The 19944-nt window shown below is 47.4% G+C and overlaps 3 protein-coding genes and 2 pseudogenes across 3 annotated transcripts; 2 read left to right on the top strand and 3 right to left on the bottom strand.

The window, feature by feature from the left end:
- Positions 1-172: 172 nt before the first annotated feature.
- LOC9629444 lies at positions 173-743 on the top strand (annotated as a pseudogene).
- Positions 744-2187: 1444 nt separating this feature from the next.
- Positions 2188-3996, bottom strand: LOC112343162 (pentatricopeptide repeat-containing protein At2g33680-like). Its single transcript, XM_024666220.1, has one exon. The coding sequence runs from the start codon at positions 3994-3996 to the stop codon at positions 2188-2190; it is 1809 nt and encodes a 602-aa protein (XP_024521988.1).
- Positions 3997-4004: 8 nt separating this feature from the next.
- On the bottom strand, positions 4005-6019 carry LOC112343161 (pentatricopeptide repeat-containing protein At3g53360, mitochondrial-like). The gene is made up of 2 exons (XM_024666219.1): positions 4860-6019; positions 4005-4773 (listed from the first exon to the last, which is right to left on the bottom strand). The coding sequence occupies exons 1-2, from the start codon at positions 6017-6019 to the stop codon at positions 4005-4007; spliced, it is 1929 nt and encodes a 642-aa protein (XP_024521987.1).
- A 2796-nt stretch (positions 6020-8815) lies between these two features.
- On the bottom strand, positions 8816-12099 carry LOC9629443 (annotated as a pseudogene).
- Positions 12100-17777: 5678 nt separating this feature from the next.
- LOC9629725 lies at positions 17778-19680 on the top strand. Its single transcript, XM_024666235.1, has 8 exons — positions 17778-18270; positions 18321-18392; positions 18715-18792; positions 18843-18925; positions 18987-19090; positions 19143-19357; positions 19419-19504; positions 19571-19680. Exons 2-8 carry the CDS (start codon positions 18382-18384, stop codon positions 19582-19584), a joined length of 591 nt encoding a protein of 196 aa, XP_024522003.1. The 5' UTR covers positions 17778-18270; positions 18321-18381; the 3' UTR covers positions 19585-19680.
- Positions 19681-19944: the final 264 nt, after the last annotated feature.

Here is a 19944-nt window from a genome sequence, read left to right as displayed (position 1 = left end):
TTAAGTGGGACCTCCAAATGGTCTCACTTTAATCAAGTAAGCACCACAAAGCGTTGTTAAAATGTGAAGGTATGTAGGATTTATATGAGGAGCCTTCACAATTAAGCATTAGAATCAGGTGTGATTGTGATGGCTTAAAGTTGGGAAATTCCGTAAAAGCGTTATCCTCGGGTATAGAGAATTCAGTGATCTAGTGAGCTTGTGTTTGTGGATCTAGAGCGATGGAGGGCCTTGTGACACACAAAGGCGGCTGCCACTGCGGTCGCGTGCGGTGGGAGGTGGACGCCCCGGCCAGCGTTGTTGTGTTGGAGTGCAATTGCTCCAATTGTGCCATGCGAAGGAGCACGAGTTTCATTGTTCCTGAGGCCAGGTTTCGGCTTCAGCCCGGATCCGAGGAGTGGCTCTCGCTCTACACGTTTGGGACGCACCAGGCCAAGCATCTGTTTTGCAAGGTGTGTGGGATCTGCTCCTACTATAAGCCGCGCTCCATTCCCGACGGGGTGTCTGTGACTGTGCATTGTGTGGATCCTGGCACGCTGCGCGACGTCCAAGTCAAGTGCTTCGATGGAAAGAATTGGGAGGCGTCTTTAGCTGCCTCGGACATAAGCAAGCTGTCTAAAGAAGAGAATTGAAGTCATGGATCTTGGAGTTCAATCCAATAACCTTGTATGCGCATAAATTATTTCTGGACTCCTTGTGGTTTCAGAGACAGAGGAACGGTGGTTGCTGGTTGTTTTAAGCCTTGACTCTAAATATGTACACTAAGAGGAGCGTATTTTATTTCAGACGAACTCAGAAAGACACTGTGATTTCTAAATGATTTTTCTGAGTTTTTCTTGATGTTATTTCTTTACTTTTAGACTGGAGACTGGTAAAAACGAATGACAAAATAATGGCGATAGAGTCAATACCGCGGGACCAGCTTACTGTGTTCCACTATGACTTTGCTGGTTTAATATCCAGGCATGGCAGTAGAAATTTCCTCCATCTCGGACTGTAACACAATCTTATTCCTAATATACGCAGCTAGCATTGCATTCTAGGCGACCATGCTTGGATCGGCGAGAATCTCCATTGGCAAGCAAAAGCGGCTATCATCGACGTCCAGGACTTAAGATCCCGCATAAGGAGCTGCATCGATTAACGAACAGATTTTAGTTTGAGCATCGATCGACGCCATGACCAGAGTTTTTCAGGATGCAAGACTCAGCCCGGATCAACCCACGCATTGAACTCGATCGAGCATAGGAGAGAAAGCGTGCTCTAATCATGACATATGTGTCAAGCATAGTAAAAAGAAATCCCTTGATCCAATTCGATTCAAAGAAAATGAATTCGTTAGAAAGGAAGAACAAGAATCAACACACTAATTTTGGTAGCCATTCTTATCAAGGTTAAAATATTTTCAGGGGAGGAATACTCGTCCATCTATCTAAGGAGTGAATAAACCGTCAATCGATTGCGTAAGGCGGGCGCCGCGTCATCAACAGATTTGGTATACGCAACTCGTATTGGGTTCCGTGTACTAGCAAGCGAGCCCATCCGTATTGATATTATTTTATTTGCTGCCGGAGGAAATGAATGAAACGGATAATTGCCGTTTGCTCCGGAGGGGGCTTGTTTGAAGGCCTAAAATTTGGATCAGGCACACACTCCACTTTTTTTTTTTTTTGACAATTGAGAATAACAAGAGTATATCTCCAAATCTTTGCTTGCATTGTTTTTTCTTGTAAGATCAAAACATATATAAAAAATCACAGATTGACTGAAATTCTCATGCTCAGTGTTTCACTTTGACTTTTCTTCTTTCAGCTTGCTGCTGAGTCTATAAGACCAGAAATTGAAATTTAAGCCAAGAAAAAACTTACAAAATAAGATTTCTACTCGAGCAAAGATAGTGGCGCTCTTAATTAGGGCTTGAAAAACTATCACCACCTTTACGCTTTATAAAGAAGTTAAGGACGAATAACAAGCACAATACTAAGAAATCAAGGTACCTGCTGAAAAGAGTCTCTATGGCTTGCAAAAGTGATGCCACTTGTAACAGTTTCTTCGTAGTACCTGTTGGAACGATACAAAGCAAACCTCGAGCTTTGATTATCAAACAGGGCCTGCACGATGATGTGGATCGGCTCGCCAGCTAAACAGCTAGCTTGCTTGTACGTGTTTGATATAGATGAAGTCTCTTTATAAACTTTGTCCAGCTCCTTCAGTTCTGGTCATCAAGGTGAAGGCCGAGGATGTGGTAAAACCCATTCTCTGTAGTGCGTCGAATGCAAGCGCTCCCACCACCAAGTTTTGCCGCTTCCAGCACTCGTTGAGAATGATCGTCCAGGCCACGGCATTGGCTTCCACAGGCATGCCTCGCACCATAGCCACTGCGTCATCGAGCTGGTTTGCTCGACAAAGCACATCGATCATGCAGCCATAGTGCTCGATACCAGGCGTCACGGCAAACTTGGACGACTCCTCCATTGCACGAAAGATCTTCCTCGCCCTCTCAACCATCCCGGCATGGCTGCAAGCGTTGAGAAGCGAGACGAAGGTGACACTGCTGGGCCTTAGATCCTCGTCTTGCATGGCGTAGAACAATGCAAGAGAATTCGTGTAGCTCCCCTGGCTGCTCCATCCTGCTATCAATGCGTTCCAGGTGATCACGTCCCTTGTAGAAACCGAGTCGAAGACTTGGCGAGAGTTGTCTAGACTGCCAAACTTTGCGTAGAAATCTATGAGCGACGTTGCTAGAACAGCATCGCTTTCAAGGCCTCTCCTGCATAGCTCACCATGGACTCTCTTCCCAGTTTCCAATCTTCTCGCCACTCCACAGGCCCTCAGTGCGAGGCCAAGAGTCGAAGCATTCGGTTCCAGACCACCGCGAGCTTTGATTTGCTCGTAAGTCTCGAGAGCTAGCTCCCCTTGCCCACTTTCTACGTATCCCAGAAGCAGTGTGTTCCAAGTTGCCACCTCCGGACGCTGGATCGCAGCAAAAACCCTGCGAGCATCGTCCATGCTCGAGCATCTCACGTACATGTCGAATAGAGCGCTGGCCAGGAACTTGTTCGAAACAAATCCTTGTTTCGTAGCTTCGAAGTGGAGAGCCATGCCTCTCTCCACGCACACGAGCACTTTCGTCTCCCTGGATTCTTTCGCTGCTGCCAAGCTAGACCCGCAAGCTCTTATTGCCGCTACAAAACTATGAGCGTCCGGTGCACAACCTCCATGACTTTGCATCTGAGAGAAGAGCTCAAGAGCTAGATCTTCTTCCCCATTGTCAGCACACCCGGTGATCAAAGCAGTCCACAACGTAACATCTGGATCATGCGCCATAGCTTCGAACACGGCCATACTGTCCACCAAGCTCCCACTTTTGGAGTACAGCTCGACGAGAGCGCAAGCTAGAAAGCCATTGAGTTCCATGGTTGCCTTGGCTCGAGCATGCAAAGCCATGCCTCTCTCGAGCAGCATGACTCTAATCTTCTTCCCACAAATCTCCTGCGCTTCTTCTTCTTTCTCGGCCAGATATACGCATGCCTTGAGCACCGCAACTAAAGTTCGAGCATTCGGAGCTTCACAGCTATGCTTGCTCATCGCCTCGAACAGTTCCAAAGAGAGCTCCGCGTCATGGTTCTCGGCACACCCGAGAATCATCGTGTTCCACATCACGAGATCACGGCACAGCATCCTGTCGAAAACCTTTAGCCCGTTCACGATGCTTCCACACCTTGCATATAGACTGATCACTGCGCTGGCCATGTAAACATCCAAGCCAAGTCTCTCAGCCTGCGAGTGTATAGCCATAGCTTTCTCCAAAGCCACAATCTTCACAAACTGTCCATCCCGTGAGCCCTTGATCGCTTCTTCCTTCTCTGCCAGACTCGAGCAGGCCTTGAGTGCCGTGACAAAGCTCCGAGAGTTCGCTGCATAGCCCTGGAGTAGCATCCGCTCGAACAGCTCCAAACTCGCCTCCTCCTCCCCGTGCAAAGCACATCCGGCCATCAAAACGTTCAACGAAAGTTCGAGCATCTGGCCGGCACGAGGAGCTCTCCTCTTTGCGCATGAGCTTGTAGACTTCGAGAGCTTTCTCGCTCTCTCCACTGTCTGCGTAGCCGGAGAGCAGTGCTCCAGGATACCAAGTCGTGGAGCGGCATTTGGTCGAAGACTGCTCGAGCGTCGGCCAAGCTTCCACACTTGGCATACATGTCGATCAAACTATTGGCCACGAAGATGTGAGAATCCAGCTCGCACTGAGAAGCTTGAAGATGGAATGCACTGCCTCGCTTGAGCCACTCAGCCTTCGACTCCTCCTTCTCGGATGTCAGGTTGCCGCAGGCCTTGAAAACAGCAACGAAAGTCCGAGCGTCCGGATCGCAGCCTTTGCGTTGCATTTCCTCGAACAGCTCCAAACTCACTTCACTCTCCCCGTTAACAACATATCCTAGCAGCAGTGAATTCCACGAAACCACGTCTCGACTCGGCATCTCGTCGAAAACTTTTCGAGCTTCCACCATACTTCCGCAGCGCGCGTACATGTCTACCAGGGAATTTGCCACCACCTTGTCCGAGAGAAAGCCACACTTCACAGCCTCCGAGTGGAGACGCTTTCCTTCCTGGAGAGCCTCGACCTTTCTTCCATCTAGTGACACTTCTTTATGCTCGGCCAGGCTCGCACAAGCCATGAAGGCAGCGACGTAAGTCCGAGCGTCTGGAACGCAACCTTCACCGAGAAAAGCATCAGAGCCATGTCCCCCTGGCCTCGCTCCACATATCCCAGAACTAGAGAAGTCCAGGAAACCACGTCCCGTTGAGGCATCCGATTGAAAACCCCGCGAGCGTTTCCAATGCTGCCACACTTGGCATACAAATCCACCAGAGTGCTGGCCACGAACATGTCCGAGTCACACCCGCTCTTCCCAGCTTGAGAGTGAATAAAAGCCAGTCTTTCCAGGCAGTCAGCCTTGCTCGTCTCCACCAAACTAGCACAGGCCACGAAGAACCGAGGATCTCGAAAAATCTGCTGAGATGTCACCAAGAGATCAAAGAGTTCCAGTCCCAATGCTGCTTCTCCGCTTTCTACATATCCCAGGATGAGAGACGTCCAAGTCACAACGTCGTGGAAAGCCATCCTGTCAAAAGCTCTTCTCGCACCACACTTGGAGTACATATCCACAAGCTTGTTTGCCACAAAGATGTTGGAGGTGACCCCAGCTTTCTCGGCCTCGGAATGAAGCACCAGTCCTGTTTCCAGCGCCTTCTCTTTCAAAAAAGCTTTCCTCTCTTTGCTGCTGCTGCTGCTGGTGGATATGTCTTTCTCTTTCGTTGCCAGAGCAGAACACGCCACGAGAACGGCCACAAACGTTTGAGCATCCGGCAAAGACCCTCCTCGCGACTCTTGCATTCGTGAAAAGAGCTCCAGCGCTCTCTCTTCTTCTCCATTCTCCACACAACCCTGGATAAGTGCCGTCCACGAGACCAAGCTGTGACACGGCATCCTCTCAAACACTGCTCGAGCATTGACCAGGCTCCCACACCGCGAGTACATGTCCACCAGAGTATTCGCCACGAACAAGTTCATCTCGCAGCCAGCCTCGGCAGCTCGTCGATGCATCTCTCTCCCTCTTTCCAGAGCTTGTAACTTGATCCTCTTCTTCACATCTTTCTCATCCCGCCAAGACTTTTCCCGTGAAGAACCATCTTCTCTGGCTGCTAGAACTTTTCCAGGAGAACCTTCTTCTCTGCCTGCTAGAACTCTTCCAGAAGAAGCATCTTCTTTGCCTGCTAGAACTCTTCCATCGCTTAACGAATTCCCCTGACCACCTTCCTTGGCTGCCAGATTCCCACAGGCCATGATCCCGGCCACGAAAGTCCGAGCATCGGCTCTACACCCTTCCCTCTCCATCCTTTCGAACAGCTCCAAGCCAGTCTCACTTCTTCCATTCTCCACATAGCCGAGGATCAAAGCCGTCCACGACACCACATTCCTGGATTTCATCCCGTCGAAAACCTGCCGGGCTTCCTCCATGCTGCCGCATCGAGCATACATAACCACCAGCGTCGTCGCGACGTAGATGCTACGCACAACGCCGCCGCCGCTCTCGAGGCAGCCTGCGACCTCGCTGGAGATCCCTAGACTGCTTGCATTCCTGGAGCGCGGCGATCAAGCCACGCTGCTGCTCGACAAGATTCACCTCCTCGCCAGCGCTTGCCCTTCCACCTCCTCCTCCGCCCCGTTGCGATGCCTGCTGCGATCGAGCTCGAGCCAAGCATTCCCTGGCCCCGCGCCTCGCGCATTGCGTCCCAGGCATCAAACATTTCGCTCGCAATCTAGGGTTTATAGAGGCATATTCATCGCCGTGCTAACGAATATTCTTCCGTAAAGAATATAGAAGAATAAGAATATTCGTGCGACGGAACTATGGGGAATTTCTCATCCTGTGATTGCCGAGGTGAGCTCCACCTGCATTGCCTGATTGAGTTCTTCCGGATCGTGTTTTGACGAATCTCTTTTTCTTTTTGTGTGTGGCAATGTGGTTCTTGGCAGCAGAGATTTGGTGAGCCATCTTTCACAGTTTCTTAAGTTTCGAGCTTCTAGTTTTGCTGGTTGGATCGAGTATAAGTGATGGGTTTTTGTTTCTCTTTCGCAGACTGTTGAGGAAACTGCAAGTACCGATGCTCTCTAACTCATGGGAGCCCGAGATGTGCAACAAGATGTGTAACATATGTTGTAGCAAGTGCTTTTGCGTTCCAAATGGCCCAAAAGCGAGCAAGAAAGACTGCGATGCCATCCTCAACAACAAGGGAAAGCCTAAATGCCCGTGAAAAAATCCCTTTTTTGCTCTCAATCACTATGATATATCTTCCATCTCTGTCCAAGTTTTAATAAAGCATCTATAGGTATATTCGTGTAGGACGATCCCGCCAAAATGCTACTCTGTTTTTAGGGTTCTTAGATGTGTGGATGAGTGCTTCCGGCTGACCAAATCCGTGCGCCACATTGCCGACTCCAGCAATGTCCATTCCCAGGTCTGCGATCGAGATTCATGTCCGCCGACCGCATCTTTCTGTCCAACCTCATCCAGATCTAAAATCCCCCTCTTCCGCCAGGAATCCTTTCTCCTGGCGCCAAATCCTCCTCTCCTGCCTCACCAGCAGCAGATATTTCTCTCGTGCGCTCTCTATCCTCACCAGGATGCCTGAATTGGATGTGGTTTCATCCACCGCAGCGGTGGCGGTGGCGGCCAAAGCTGCGGATTTGGATCTTATCTTTGATGGCATTCGATTCCCCAGCGTCATCTCCCGGAGCACGATCCTGGAACATTTTGGCCGGATCCACGAGCTGGAATACCTCCTCGATCGAATTCTCGAGCGAGAGATTGTTTCATGGACTATCCTCCTCGAAGGAAATTTTGCTCGATCCAAGCTTGTGTTTGGGCAAATGCCGCAGTGGAGTGCGGTGGCCTGGAACGCGGTGCTCTCTTCTTCCGTGAGATCCGGCGACTTAAACTGGAAGACCTTGCAAGCTTTGTAAGATCCAAGTCCAGGAAACTAAACAATCTGCATCCTTCAAATGACGACCAAAGGGATTTCCACCCGTGCGCATTTGTGTGTGGGCTCGTCAAGCCTCTAGCTTTTGAAATGTCCAGTCTCTGTGGCCATAGCCCCATGGCGAGCTTCTTATCACGCTAAGCTAGTTACCAGGAATTGAGCGGGCGCGTTTTGTTTTGGCCTACAAGCTCAGCAGTTGATCGAGCTGCTTGTTTGATTTGAGACACCTGAAAAGAACAACTAGACACTCCCTCATACGGAGAAAACCATCCAGTTCCATGAAGAGATCATGGAGGTATTGGTCGTCGTCTCCGTCACAAATCCAAAGCCTCGGGACTCCCTAGTAAAAGGCAACATTCTATAATGTCATTTTTTTTCACGATCAAAGCCTGGACAAAGGAGAAAGAAAAAGAAAAGGTTCACCTTGCATTGGCAAAGTTACTCTTCGAGCCATTCTCGTCAAAAGCCCTACAAGTTTACTCCGGCTCCTGAGAAGAAGGAAAAAATCAAATCCAAGTTACAGGAAACAAATTGCTATCCCTCAGGTGTTAGATTAAATTCAATCGACTATTCCACCAACAACGAAGGAAAGAAAGAGCATGACTTGCTCATACATATTGGTGGTGTACGATCCTTGGCTATAAAACAACACAAATCCACCAAGAACTTGCTCTCGGTGAATACTCTCAATGACTCTTGCAAAGTTTCTTGTTGTCTTTACCCTGCTCCTAGTGGCTAGCTCTTTTGGGCAGGGTGATGGAGATGACATGCCAATGCCAATGCCATCACTCAAGGGAGGCCACGATGCCAAAGCCGAAGGGCCAAGCGGGCCGGAAACCAGCATCAGCGGCCCGAATGTAACCAACAAGTATGGGCCCTGAACAAATGGTAATCGTTTTTTCTTTCTTCCATTACGTTGCTGACTGTGTTGTTTTGGTCTCCCTAGGAGACTCCACACTCAATAAAATTCATATGTTCTCCTAGTCTAATAGCAGCTCCAGCTCACGCAAGCTTGTCTCTAATTTGTGTGTTTGTCATGAGCGATCCGGCTCTCTCTGATCGGTTGTTCCATCTAAGTTTTCATGCCAATATCACTCGCTAGAGAATTTTTGCTCCTGCAGCGTTTCTCTCCACTTTGCTTCTGTCATAAGTCCTCCCCAAGGAAAAGAGTCGCCCCCGAAGCTTACGTCCGCGCGTAGTCTGGCTCCAGCTTCTTCATGAATTTTAGCCTGTATTCAAGTGGAGGCGACCGAGAACGAGACGCCCACCGCTATCACTGCTCCTTGAGGCGAAGAGATAGCAGCTTTCGGTACTCGGCGGCCTCGGCTCTGATGCGATCGGGCTTTCTCTGCACAGCGTCCACGGCGTAACCATCTTATTAAGATCGGAGCAGGAGTGTGAAATTCCAGTGTTTAATCGCGGACGTCGTCCTCCATTGCTAGCTCCTCACGAGCATTTTGTTTCGAAGTCAAGGTTTTTTTAGTGATTATGTTATAAGATAAGCAGCAATATATATACCAACATTTATACCACGAGACCTCTATGCCTGAGAAGAGCATTTATGCTGGGGCCTCTCCCACGGAAATCTTCAAAAACCTGCACAGCTTGTCGTGAGTTTCGTGTAAATTTATCAAAAGTTTTACTTTAGCAGGCGCTCTGCCTCCACCAAGCTCAAGGATTGTCTGCTTAAATAATTTTCCTGCCTTCTTAACAGCCTGCGAAACATACAAAAGCGAAACAATTGTCTTCCCACTCTTGATTGTTTTCACTCACAGTTTCATTTTCAAGGCCTGCTTCTTCAAATGCTCCAAAAGCATCTGATGACAGAACCTCAGACCACTGCACAGAATCATACCAAAATTCGTTTTGAGTGTCAAGATATGTTTTCTGAGGCCAGCTTACCAGGTAGCTATAGTAACCAGCTGCATACTCAGTTGCTACAAGAATGACAACCAACAACATAAGTCCAGTAAGAGAAAAAATACAGGAGAGATTAGAAATAGAGGAAAAACACATACTGGCAAATAAGTGGAGGAATTTGCAGATGGACTTGTCTTCAGGCAAAGGGGGTAATATCAATATCTCCCCTGCAACCTTGTTGCACAAGTTGTAAATCTCTTTCGAATTCACGGCTTCGAGCTTTGCATGCAGCTTGAGATCAATCAGAGATCGGGAAACCTGTGTGCATTCAAAAACGAGAAATTATTCCAAGAAAACATTTCTTCATTCGGCTTACCAGATAAAGAACGTTTGAAGCCGAGAAAAACGTTCTTGACGACTTGAGTTTCGTATATAGTGCCTCTGGGAGCTCTTGGCCAGTTCTATAGTGCATTGCAAAGCTCATCAAAGTGTTCCTGCGATCACGAGATTAGTTGAAGACTAGATTGTTACAATCGAATCAGACCTGTCATAGCACCAGTTCTCCATAAACTGGGAGGGAATCTCAACTGCATCCCACTCTATTCCTTCGGATCCAGCCACAAGACCCTCGTCCTGTTTGCTCAAAAGGTGCTGCAAAGCATGCCCGAACTCATGAAACAGCATTGTCACCTGCAAAGTTTCAATCATAAGTGCTCCGTCAAACTTTGCAGCGCTACCCAAAAGATCATGAATATAAAAAAGCCTACTGCTACTACCTCATAGAACGTCATCAAGCTTGGCTGATCGGGTAATGGTGGTGCCTGGTTGCAGACAATATGAGCGACAGGCAATCGCACCCCGCCACCTCTTTGCACATCTGCATGGCTTCTGTTAAAGACTACGCCCATCCAATTTCCACTTCTCTTCTGGTGCGGCCTCGAGAATGGGTCCAGGTAAAAGTATCCCAGATTTTCTCCGCTGGCGCATTCTGCCACCTTGTAAAGCTTAACTTCTTTGTCCCAGACCTGTTATTCAGATTGAGATAGATGGATCATAGTTTTGGCATGCACGCTTACTGGTGTATTTTCTTCCAGCTCTTCAATGTGGACGCCAAACAAGCGCTTCGCAAGGCTGAACAGGCCATCCATGACATTAGGCATGGAGAAATACGGCCTGAGTTCCTTCTAAGAATTCCAAAATAAAGTGAGCAAATATGACCAAGCCTTGGAAGGAAAACTTACATCATTCATGTCAAGCTTGGCCTCCCTGAAGCGCTCCGTTCAATATGGAATGTCCCAGTGGAACAAATTCTCATCTTCTTCTGAGTTTTCACTTCTCACAAATTCCTCAAGCTGCCGCATGTCTAAAACGAAGATCAACGAAAAAGAAAAACACTTGCAATAAGCTTTGATAGCAGAGAGAACATAGACCTCGAATAGCAGCATCTCGTGAACAACTATGCAGTTTTTCGAGAAGTGCATGACAAGAATCCAGTGTCGCCATCTTTTGAAGCATACTCACCTGTACTAAAAAGAACTTTTTAGACTCTCATGTATAGGTAATATTACCTGAGCATGGTTTTCGTATCCTAACAATTCCGCTTTCTGCTGGCGAAGCTCGAGAATTCTTGTAATTACAGGGAAGTTATCAAAACTCTCTCCGGAGGCCACTGTGATGTCTGCGCGATATACTTCCTCGCGAAGGTCACGGTTTCTCGCAAATCTCATCACTGCCGAGTACATGGAACTGTCCAGAGTTATCAGCCACGGTCCACTCTTCGCATTGGCGCCTTCGTATCCCTGCAAAAAATACAACATGACCAAAGCATTATCAATAGCGAACTTAAGGATCTTTTGTTTGATACTGCGGCTTGTGCAGCAAGAGCAAGAGCCGTTTCCGGCAAGCCTTCAAGAACAGAAATATCAGTCACCAGCTTCCCAAACAACTTGGTGGAGTCCAGCACATTTTCACTGAATTTGTTCAGTAATTTCTCCAGCTCCTACAAAACTTTGAAATGTTAGCCAAGAACAAACACATATATATACCTGTTGGATCTCATTAAAATGCACTTTCTTCTCATGTTCTAATGCCACTCCATTTAGTATGGCATCTTTCAAACGTCCTGAAGAAAACAAAAGAGAGAGAACTCCACAAGAGATCAAATGAAGCGCTCACATACCTTCTACAACTCGTTGCTGAGCTTCGTTCAGTGTATCGAACAAGGCACCATTGCGGATCTTCTCAAACGCCTGATACAAAGCCTTGCTCTGTCCTAACCTCAACAAAAAGTTCGTTCTCAAGGGCTGCACAACAGTTCTAAAACTCAGGAGAAAGAACAAGTAAAGTTACTTGTGCTTTGTCCACAGCAGCTCGAAGAGCGTCGGAATCCTTGACATCCTTGAGATGCGAAACAATCCCCCATACCACAGTCAAGCGATCAAGAATGCGTTCGAAGGGATGGACGAGCGCCTCCCACAGATCGCCACCATTCTCTCCAAAACTCGAGGCAGCAAAGCACTCCAGCTCAAGCAAATCCTTCTCCTGGAGGAAGAAATAAACACCACAATGACAATTTTTTATCATAAAATCTACACGTACCAGTTCCTTGACAACTTGCTTGACCCCTGGAACAACATGGTGAGCTTCAACCCTGTTAAACTCTGGGAGGCAGCTAACGGAGACAAGTGGATTCACCATCACCTCAATATGGCTTCAGTCTCCACTTCTATAACCTAATATTAATTAAAAGACAAGCTAAAAAGAGTGTGACCTCTTTGTTTTGAGGACAAATTTAGAGGAAAAAAAAGCTTAATCAAGTTTTACATATCTAAAATAAATTGTTATGCCTTGCATATAGCAGTGTTATTTTTGGTTTGTATTAAATATACCTAGGATATGCTTGAATATTCTAGGATATTCTACCATTTAACGGTTGCTATTCATTTAGATTAATTTTGTACTTATAATTTATAAATATGTTTATAATTTATAAACTTTCTTAAACCCTTTATAGTAATTTTTTTTATTCTATCATCTAAGATTAATCTTATGATAAATTACAAACATGCTTATAATTATAAATTTTATTTGATCAATTGAATTAATAAGTAAGAATAACACTACTTATAAGCAAACCAAGTGTTGCTACATGCAATGCATAGCAATTTTTACTTATTAATCCAATTGATCAAATGAAGTTTATAATTATAAGCATGTTTAATTTATAAATACAAGATTAATCTTATTGCATATCAACCTTTAGATGAAAATAAAAAAGAATATACTAGAAAGGGTTTAAGAAAGTTTATTTTAAATACAAAATTAATTTAAATGAATAACAACTGTTAGATGGTAGAATATCCTAGAATATCTAAATATACTCTAAGCATATTCACTACTATGCTTAAGTAAATCAAAAAATGACTTTTGATGGGATTTAAATATAAAAAAAAGTGCCTATAAATAAAAGTGTATCTCTTTTGGTTTACTTAAGAAAACCTTATAAAAAGAGTGGGTAGTAGTGAATATGCTTAAAATATGCTTTGATATTGTAGGATATTCTACTATTTATTGGTTGTTATTCATTTAAATTAAAACTTCCTTAAACACTTCTTAGTATATTTTAATTTATTCTACCATCTAATCCATATCCAGCGATCATGGCCATCCATAACACCACATTCCATTCCGGCACCCTTTCGAAGATGGACTTTGCGTTCTGGAGCTGCCGGATTTGTGTGTGGGCGACAGTCATGATCGTTCAAGATATCTCATTTCGCTCTAGCATGGTGTGTCGGCTTGAATGAGGTGCCGATGCTTCGTGTAGACGTCAAGCATACAATGCCACGTCACAATGTCGTGGTCAAGCATTCTTTCACAAATGTCACGAAATTCCTGGAGATGCCCTCTCTGTCCGTACGCTTGGATCATTGAATTCCAGGGGAAATGTTCCTACTAGGTTGCTTTTGGCAAATGCCCGCATTGGGCATGGATAGCCGTCCATGAAACTCCGTTCTCTTCTGGCATTGCATCATTTTGGGCATAAGCAGCGATCATATTGTCTCAAGAGAAGCGATTCCTCGCAGAGCCCATGCGATCGAAAATCTCTCTTGCTTCTTGCAAGCTCCGGATTGCCAAATTCGAGACAGCTGCTCGCTGCACAGTCGCCACGCCGCCGAACTTGACCGTAAATCTCTTTTCCCCGCCGCGAACTTCCTAGTGTCACAAGCTGAATTCAGTGAAATGGTCGTTGCGTAGGAAATGCAGCGAAACATCAAGCAGGAGGAGCAGGAGTCCTGGAGAACTGCTAAAGTAGACACGGCCAGATTTTCAAAGCGCAGGCCGAGAACAACCAACACTCGTCCACTTAGCAACAAGAAGATCTACTCGGCTTTTGGTCCTCTAGACTGCCAAGAGCAGCCCCGCATTCTCCACGACGGGCTCCAAGACCACCAAGAGCAACGGTTTGAACAGAGGCCGACAAGCTTAGGGGCTAGTCGGATCCGCCACAGCAAGCATCGTGACAACAACACTTTTCTTGCGAATCTCCTCATACAAATGTATGGGACGTGCGGGAGATTGCGTGAAGCTCGCCTGGTTTTCGATCAGATCAAGCAGCTTAATCTATTCTCTCGCGACATCCTCCTCGCGGCATACGCACAGAATGGCGACATCCAGTCCGCTCGCCAGATCTTCGACTCCATGCAAGGAAAGAGAACTCGATGATCACGACGTATGCCCAGCACAGGCAAATCGCCGACGCGAGGAAGCTACCAAGAATGACGACGATGATCACTGGATTGCAGAGAGGCGTGAGGGATCTTCCAATGGATGCCTCCGAAGAATTCCGTGACATGGAACGCGATGATCCAGGCCTATGCCCAAAACGGGCACTAAGAGATTTTCGATGCCACGCCGCTAGGTTCTCTCGCCACGTGGACGGTGATGATCGATGGATACGCGCGGACGGCCGCGATGGATCTCTTCCTGCACGGGATTCCGGAATGGAATGTCGTCTCTCGCTTCATGCTCTAGCAGGCAAGGTTTGTGGCCGACGCGCGAAGGATCTCCGATTTGGTGAATCTGGCAATTGCAAGCAATGCGGGCGTGGGACACAGCAGAATGGAATTCGATGCTCCAAAAGGGTGCGTTTTACATCGCAGGATCGAAGAGGCAGTGGCATTCTTCCGGAATTTCATGCCTGAGCACGACGAGGTCTCCTACACCATGATGATCGCTGCGTATGCACCAGACCGGGCAAATCCACAAAGCCAGGCATATCTCACCACAATGCCACAGCGAAGCTCGTTGTTTGGAATGCCATGATTCTTTGCTCGGAGAATGGAGCTTGCTCGGAGATGGGGCTCTTGGAGGAATCGAGGGAGCTGTTTGAGCAAATGGTGGTTTCGTATGCTCACAGGGGGAAATCTCGAGCAAGCCAAGGAGATCTTCGACGCAGTGCCCGAGCGTAATCTAGCCAGCTCCAACTCAATGCTACAAGCTTTCATCCTCGCCTCGAGAAAGGTAGAAGCACGAGAGATGTTTGAAGGGATGATCCAGCACGACGTTCTTGCTTGGAGCGTGTGGATACGCGTGGAAGTTCTTTCTGCGCATGCCGGAGCTCGATGTGGTAGCCTGGAACGCGATGCTCGTGGCCCTTGCCGCGCACGGAAAATCCAGAGACGAGATTGAGCTCTTTGGATTGATGCAAATCGACCGATGAAGGAAGCTTCAAGGGAGCACTAGCAGCTTGCTCGCATTTGGGCTTGCTCGACCAGGGATGGGCATACTTCCTCTCGATCAATGAGAGCTACTCGATTCTTCCGACGAGCAGGCACTTTTGCTTCAGGATAGACATGCTGGGAAAATCGGGACGAGCAGAAGACGGTCACGAACTTCTCGAGACGATGCCGTTTGTCCCGGATGCCGTCGCTTGGGGATGCTTGCTCTAGCACCTGAGATCAAGATCATCTCACCACCATCTAGCAGTTACCGCTGCTCGAGGTGTTCTTGGGCTCTCTTCATCAGCTGATCGCGACGTCTCGATAGATCTATAAGATCATCTCGTCAGGACTACAGCCACTGTTGCTCGTTGTGGATCTTCTTGGAACCGACAGGGAGCGAGAAACGCCATTCAAATGATGACGCAAGGCATCCTAGAGATGAGATCCTCGGCCTTGGCTGGCTGACCGCAGTAGTGCGCTCCCAGTGCTTCGACTTGATGATCGTCGACCATATTTCGAAAATAATTCCATCCCCGCTCGAACAGCCCGAGCTGGCCGCACCGAAACGCTCACAAATGCTGAATGGTGGAATCGAAGAGCGCTTTGGCGTTTGGAAGATAGCGGTGCCGTGCACAGGCCTGGAGGAGGGCATTGCACAGCACGGTATCATAGTGAGGAGTGGCGTCAAAGACGAGCTTTGCCTCTTTCATGCATGCGTTTTCGGCGAGAGATTGGAGCATCGAGGTGGACGAGGCGAGGTCTTTCTCGGGTATTCTCTCGTATAGAGCTCCGCCGCCGGCGCATCACATTCCACGACATTGTATCGCTCTCCGGCATTGCATTGTCGAACATATACTTGGCCTCCTCAAGCTGGCCAGCGGCAGTGTAGCCCTGGAGGATGACGTCTAGAACGACGAGGTTCTTCTTGCGCATTCTATCACTCTGATCGCAGCTCCCAAGATCTCCGGAAGCAAAGATCATCAAGAGATCATCAAATTGCGCTCGCTCATGCCAGAGTGGAAGAACGATACGGCAGATTGAGCTTAGATGGATCCATTCTGGCCATGTCCCAGCCGAGCATTCGTTGGAACAAGCGCTCAACGTCCTCTAGATTCCCCGCGTTGATCCAGCTGTCGATGAACGTGTTCCAGGAGGTGACGTTGCGTTCCGGAATAGCATCGAACAGCGCTTGTGCCTCGGCCATGTGGCGTATCCAGCGATGACACCACATTCCGTGCCGGCATCCTTTCGAAGATGGATTTCGTGTTTATGGCATCGCGACGCTTGGTGTAGACGTCAAGCATACAATTCATTCCTAATTCCTGGCGATGCCCTCTCTTTCCGTACGGGGATCATTGAATTCCAGGGAAAAGGCATCGAGTCAGAGATTAGCTTTGCTGTCAGAGAATTCCCACATTGGGCATATGCCGTAAAGGCCATGAAACTCCATTTTTGTCTGGCATTGCATCGAACACCTAATATCTCTCACTTCGCTACACCGCCGAATTTGAACATAAATCTCTTTTCCCCACGAATGATCCCTGGTTTTGCTGCAAAATCGAGCTCTTGCTCCTTCTGGTTGATGTTTCGCACATTTCACTATACAATTCAGCTGAAATGGCGGTTAACCCAAAAAACCTAGGTACACTTGGACAAAGGTGCAACGATCAAGACGCCGGTGCTAGAGATGAGCTGTGTTCTCGAAGTGAGATTTCCTTCTTCGTTTTTTGGTTTCCAGCTCCAGGAAGCGACGGCATTCGAGCACACCCATTTGGAGGGTGATTTTCAACATCAAGATCATGATTCCACTGAGTTGGAAACTCGTCACATAGGTCTCACTCTCCATGTTTTCTTCTCTTGGTTGCTTTATTCGTTTCTATAGATCCAAGAAAATTCGTCTGAGTCGAGAGGTTAGTCCGGGGTTCTTTTGAGCGACAATGCTAGCTATGCTGATCATCATTTGATAGACGAGGAGGTGCTTCTATTTCCAGCAGAAGCTTTAGGATCATCACTACTGTGGTTGGCCGTGAGCAACATAGAGAGCACCCACGCTCTCAAAGTTTTGGTTTTGGGAGCAATGGAAGCACTTGGCCTTTCTACAGGGGTGGCGACCGCAGGTGAGGTGTCACAGGAAATTGCTTACAGGTTTTTGACATGGGTATATACAGCCGAGTGATTATCCCAGCCAATCTTAGTGCAGGTGTTTGTTCCATGGATTGTTTATTGTATGAAAGCTTGCGATTCTTGATGATGCAGGCTTATTTGGTGGTGGCAAGTCGTATGCATTTTTAAAGAAGTACACATTCTCGGTCAAATTTTGGGCTGTCTTCGGTGTTGTTCTTGTTGTTTCAAGGTAGAGAGTATCGCTTTGCCTCTTGTGACACTGTAAATTCTTTTTATAGCCGGAAACTAGCCCCTGAGAATGGAGCTGGCTGGATGGCTGCGTACTCAGTCCTCCCACCACCAGAAGCTGCTGAGCAAGAAGAGCAAGCACTTCTTTGAAGCGAGCTTTGACAAGTTTAGCAATGATCGTGAGGACAGCTTCCTCTCGACCGAGCCCAGGATTCTCCACGACGGGCTCTAAGAGCACAAAGAGCAACAGGAGCGTAATACAAAACGGCCTTGTAAATGAGTTTCGAGTACCCTGGTTTGACCTTTTCCCAGTTCTTCGTCTCCTAGGATCATCTGAATCGTTGGGGCTTGTTCTTCTTTTTCCCCCTTGGTGATTGTCTTGTTCCATTCTTCTTGGGCTCTTCTTCTCTCCAAGTCGTGCGCCCGGGGCTGCTTCTTATCTCCATTTCTGCACGGCGCATACGGCGCGAGCGACACAACATTGCGGGCGCTACCTCCACTTCTCCTGCACGATATCATCGTGCGTTTCCTCTGGTCTCGCTCCAGCGCTCCCCTCTTCTTCTTGGGCTTAATCTTCCTCGATGCAGCAGCAGAAGCAGATCCCTCCCGGCTTCCTCACTCAAATATGCTCTTCTCTGGCCCAGATCTGCTCTCCTATCTCACTTCTCCCGCGCTCTTTCACTGTTCCTTGAGATCTGGCTGCTCTCCAGCTAAAACAGGGGACCGTACCAGTTGGTACGGTATGGCGTACGGAAGCCCGGCGGGTTTAGGGTTCTTCGCTTCCAATCTTAAGGTATGACAGTGCACCCGGTAAGATTTTTGAGCCTCTTTTGTTTGCTATAGGTCATTGTCGATTCAGCTGGGCGAGAGCGGGGAGCCAAAATTTCCTCAGAGAACGCTCTAGATGGATCAGAGGTGACCGAATTTTCCCTCCTTTTTCTTTTTCTAAACTCGTCCTCTCTTATTTCTCACTAGACGGTCGATTGTCCTTTTCGTTTTTCTAGCCTCTTCTTTCTCATTTCTCAGAGAAAGCTAATTTTTCTTTCGAATCTAGCGTAGCTTTTATTTCTCAGAGATAGACTGGGTGAGGGAGAATCTCTGTTCTTTTCCTGTTTCTAGCGTCTTCCTTTTCTTCTCAGAGGACGCTCGCCTAGACAGCTCGAGGCTCAGCCGCCAGCAGGCGTGACACCAAATCTCGGTTCCTTTCTTTCTTTTTTTCTAACCTCTTGCCTTTCAGAGAACGCTCGACTAGACGGTCGATTGAGCGCGAGTCGATTCAACTGGGCGAGAGGGAGGAGGCCGTCACACCACCACAGTAAGCCAAATTTCTGTCGTTCGAATCTAGCCTTGCTTTTTATTTCTCAGAATCTGCGCAAAGAGACGGTCGATCCAGATTCAGCCGGGTGAGAGACGGATCACAAGGAGTCAGCCGGGAGCCATGCTACTTCGTAAGTTTGATTTTGATGATTCCCTTTACTTTTTCTCTCTCTCTTTTACTCTATTATGTAGCTGGGCTAGTGGAAGTTAAAACCACTTATCCTTACACGGCAGTGAAGCGGATGGACAGAGAGTATGGGAAATATCCGGTGGAACGCTTTTGGTACGAGCGTTCCGTAAGCCAAGCTCCCAAATTTTTGTGATTGTTTGACTCTCTTTATCTTGTAGGGTGCTCGTCTTTACTTTCCTCGACACGAAGACATACCCGTGGAATTGAAGTTCCCAGATTACCTCTCCGACGAACAACGGGCTGCTGCACACAAGAAACACGAGGAGAAAATGAAGAACCGGAAGTATCTTTTAATGCCGGATGAGGAGCGACCATCGATGTGGAAACCTCCAGATTATAAGAGACCGAGTTACTTTTACTGTTGCCTTGGGAAGTAAGCTTTCTTCTTCTTCTTCTTCTTCTTGGCTGCTGAATTTTATTTTACTTTTTTGTAGGGAGGAGACACCAGAGGCGATTCCAGAGGCAATCAACTACGATCTCATCTGGGCCTGTCTTGATCCAGAAGAGTTTGATGGACCAAGTAAAGATTTTAATTTTAATTTTGTGTGTGTTTGCTTTGCGTGTTGATTATTTTTTCTTGGTGCAGGCGTTAAGGCGTAAAAAATCAAAAAACAAACCCATAATAGATTCAGGTTTAAATATCATTAAAAATATGCTTTTATGGTTAAATTATTATTATTATACGGTAACATATTAGCATGGGATTTAAATGCTTACAAAACTGTAAATTATGTCGTAAACCGGAGCAAGTTATCTAAATATTACAGTGCACGGTGCTAGAGGTCGTATGGAAAAGCCAGGCCGTGTTTTTAGTGAAAGGCAGGGCAAGGAAGGAGAGAAACGTCCTTGTAATTTACAGCCCGAGGACGAGCAGCAGCGATGTTGAGCTTCACCACCTCCGGCTCTTAAACATTACCTGGTTCATGGCGACCCTGGTGGGACGGACAGACTAATAACACC

This window comes from Selaginella moellendorffii, unplaced genomic scaffold (assembly GCF_000143415.4).
Source record: "Selaginella moellendorffii unplaced genomic scaffold, v1.0 SELMOscaffold_137, whole genome shotgun sequence".
NCBI classification, from domain to species: Eukaryota; Viridiplantae; Streptophyta; class Lycopodiopsida; order Selaginellales; family Selaginellaceae; genus Selaginella; species Selaginella moellendorffii.
Note: the sequence above shows the minus strand (reverse complement) of the source record. Positions and strands in the feature narration are given on the sequence as shown.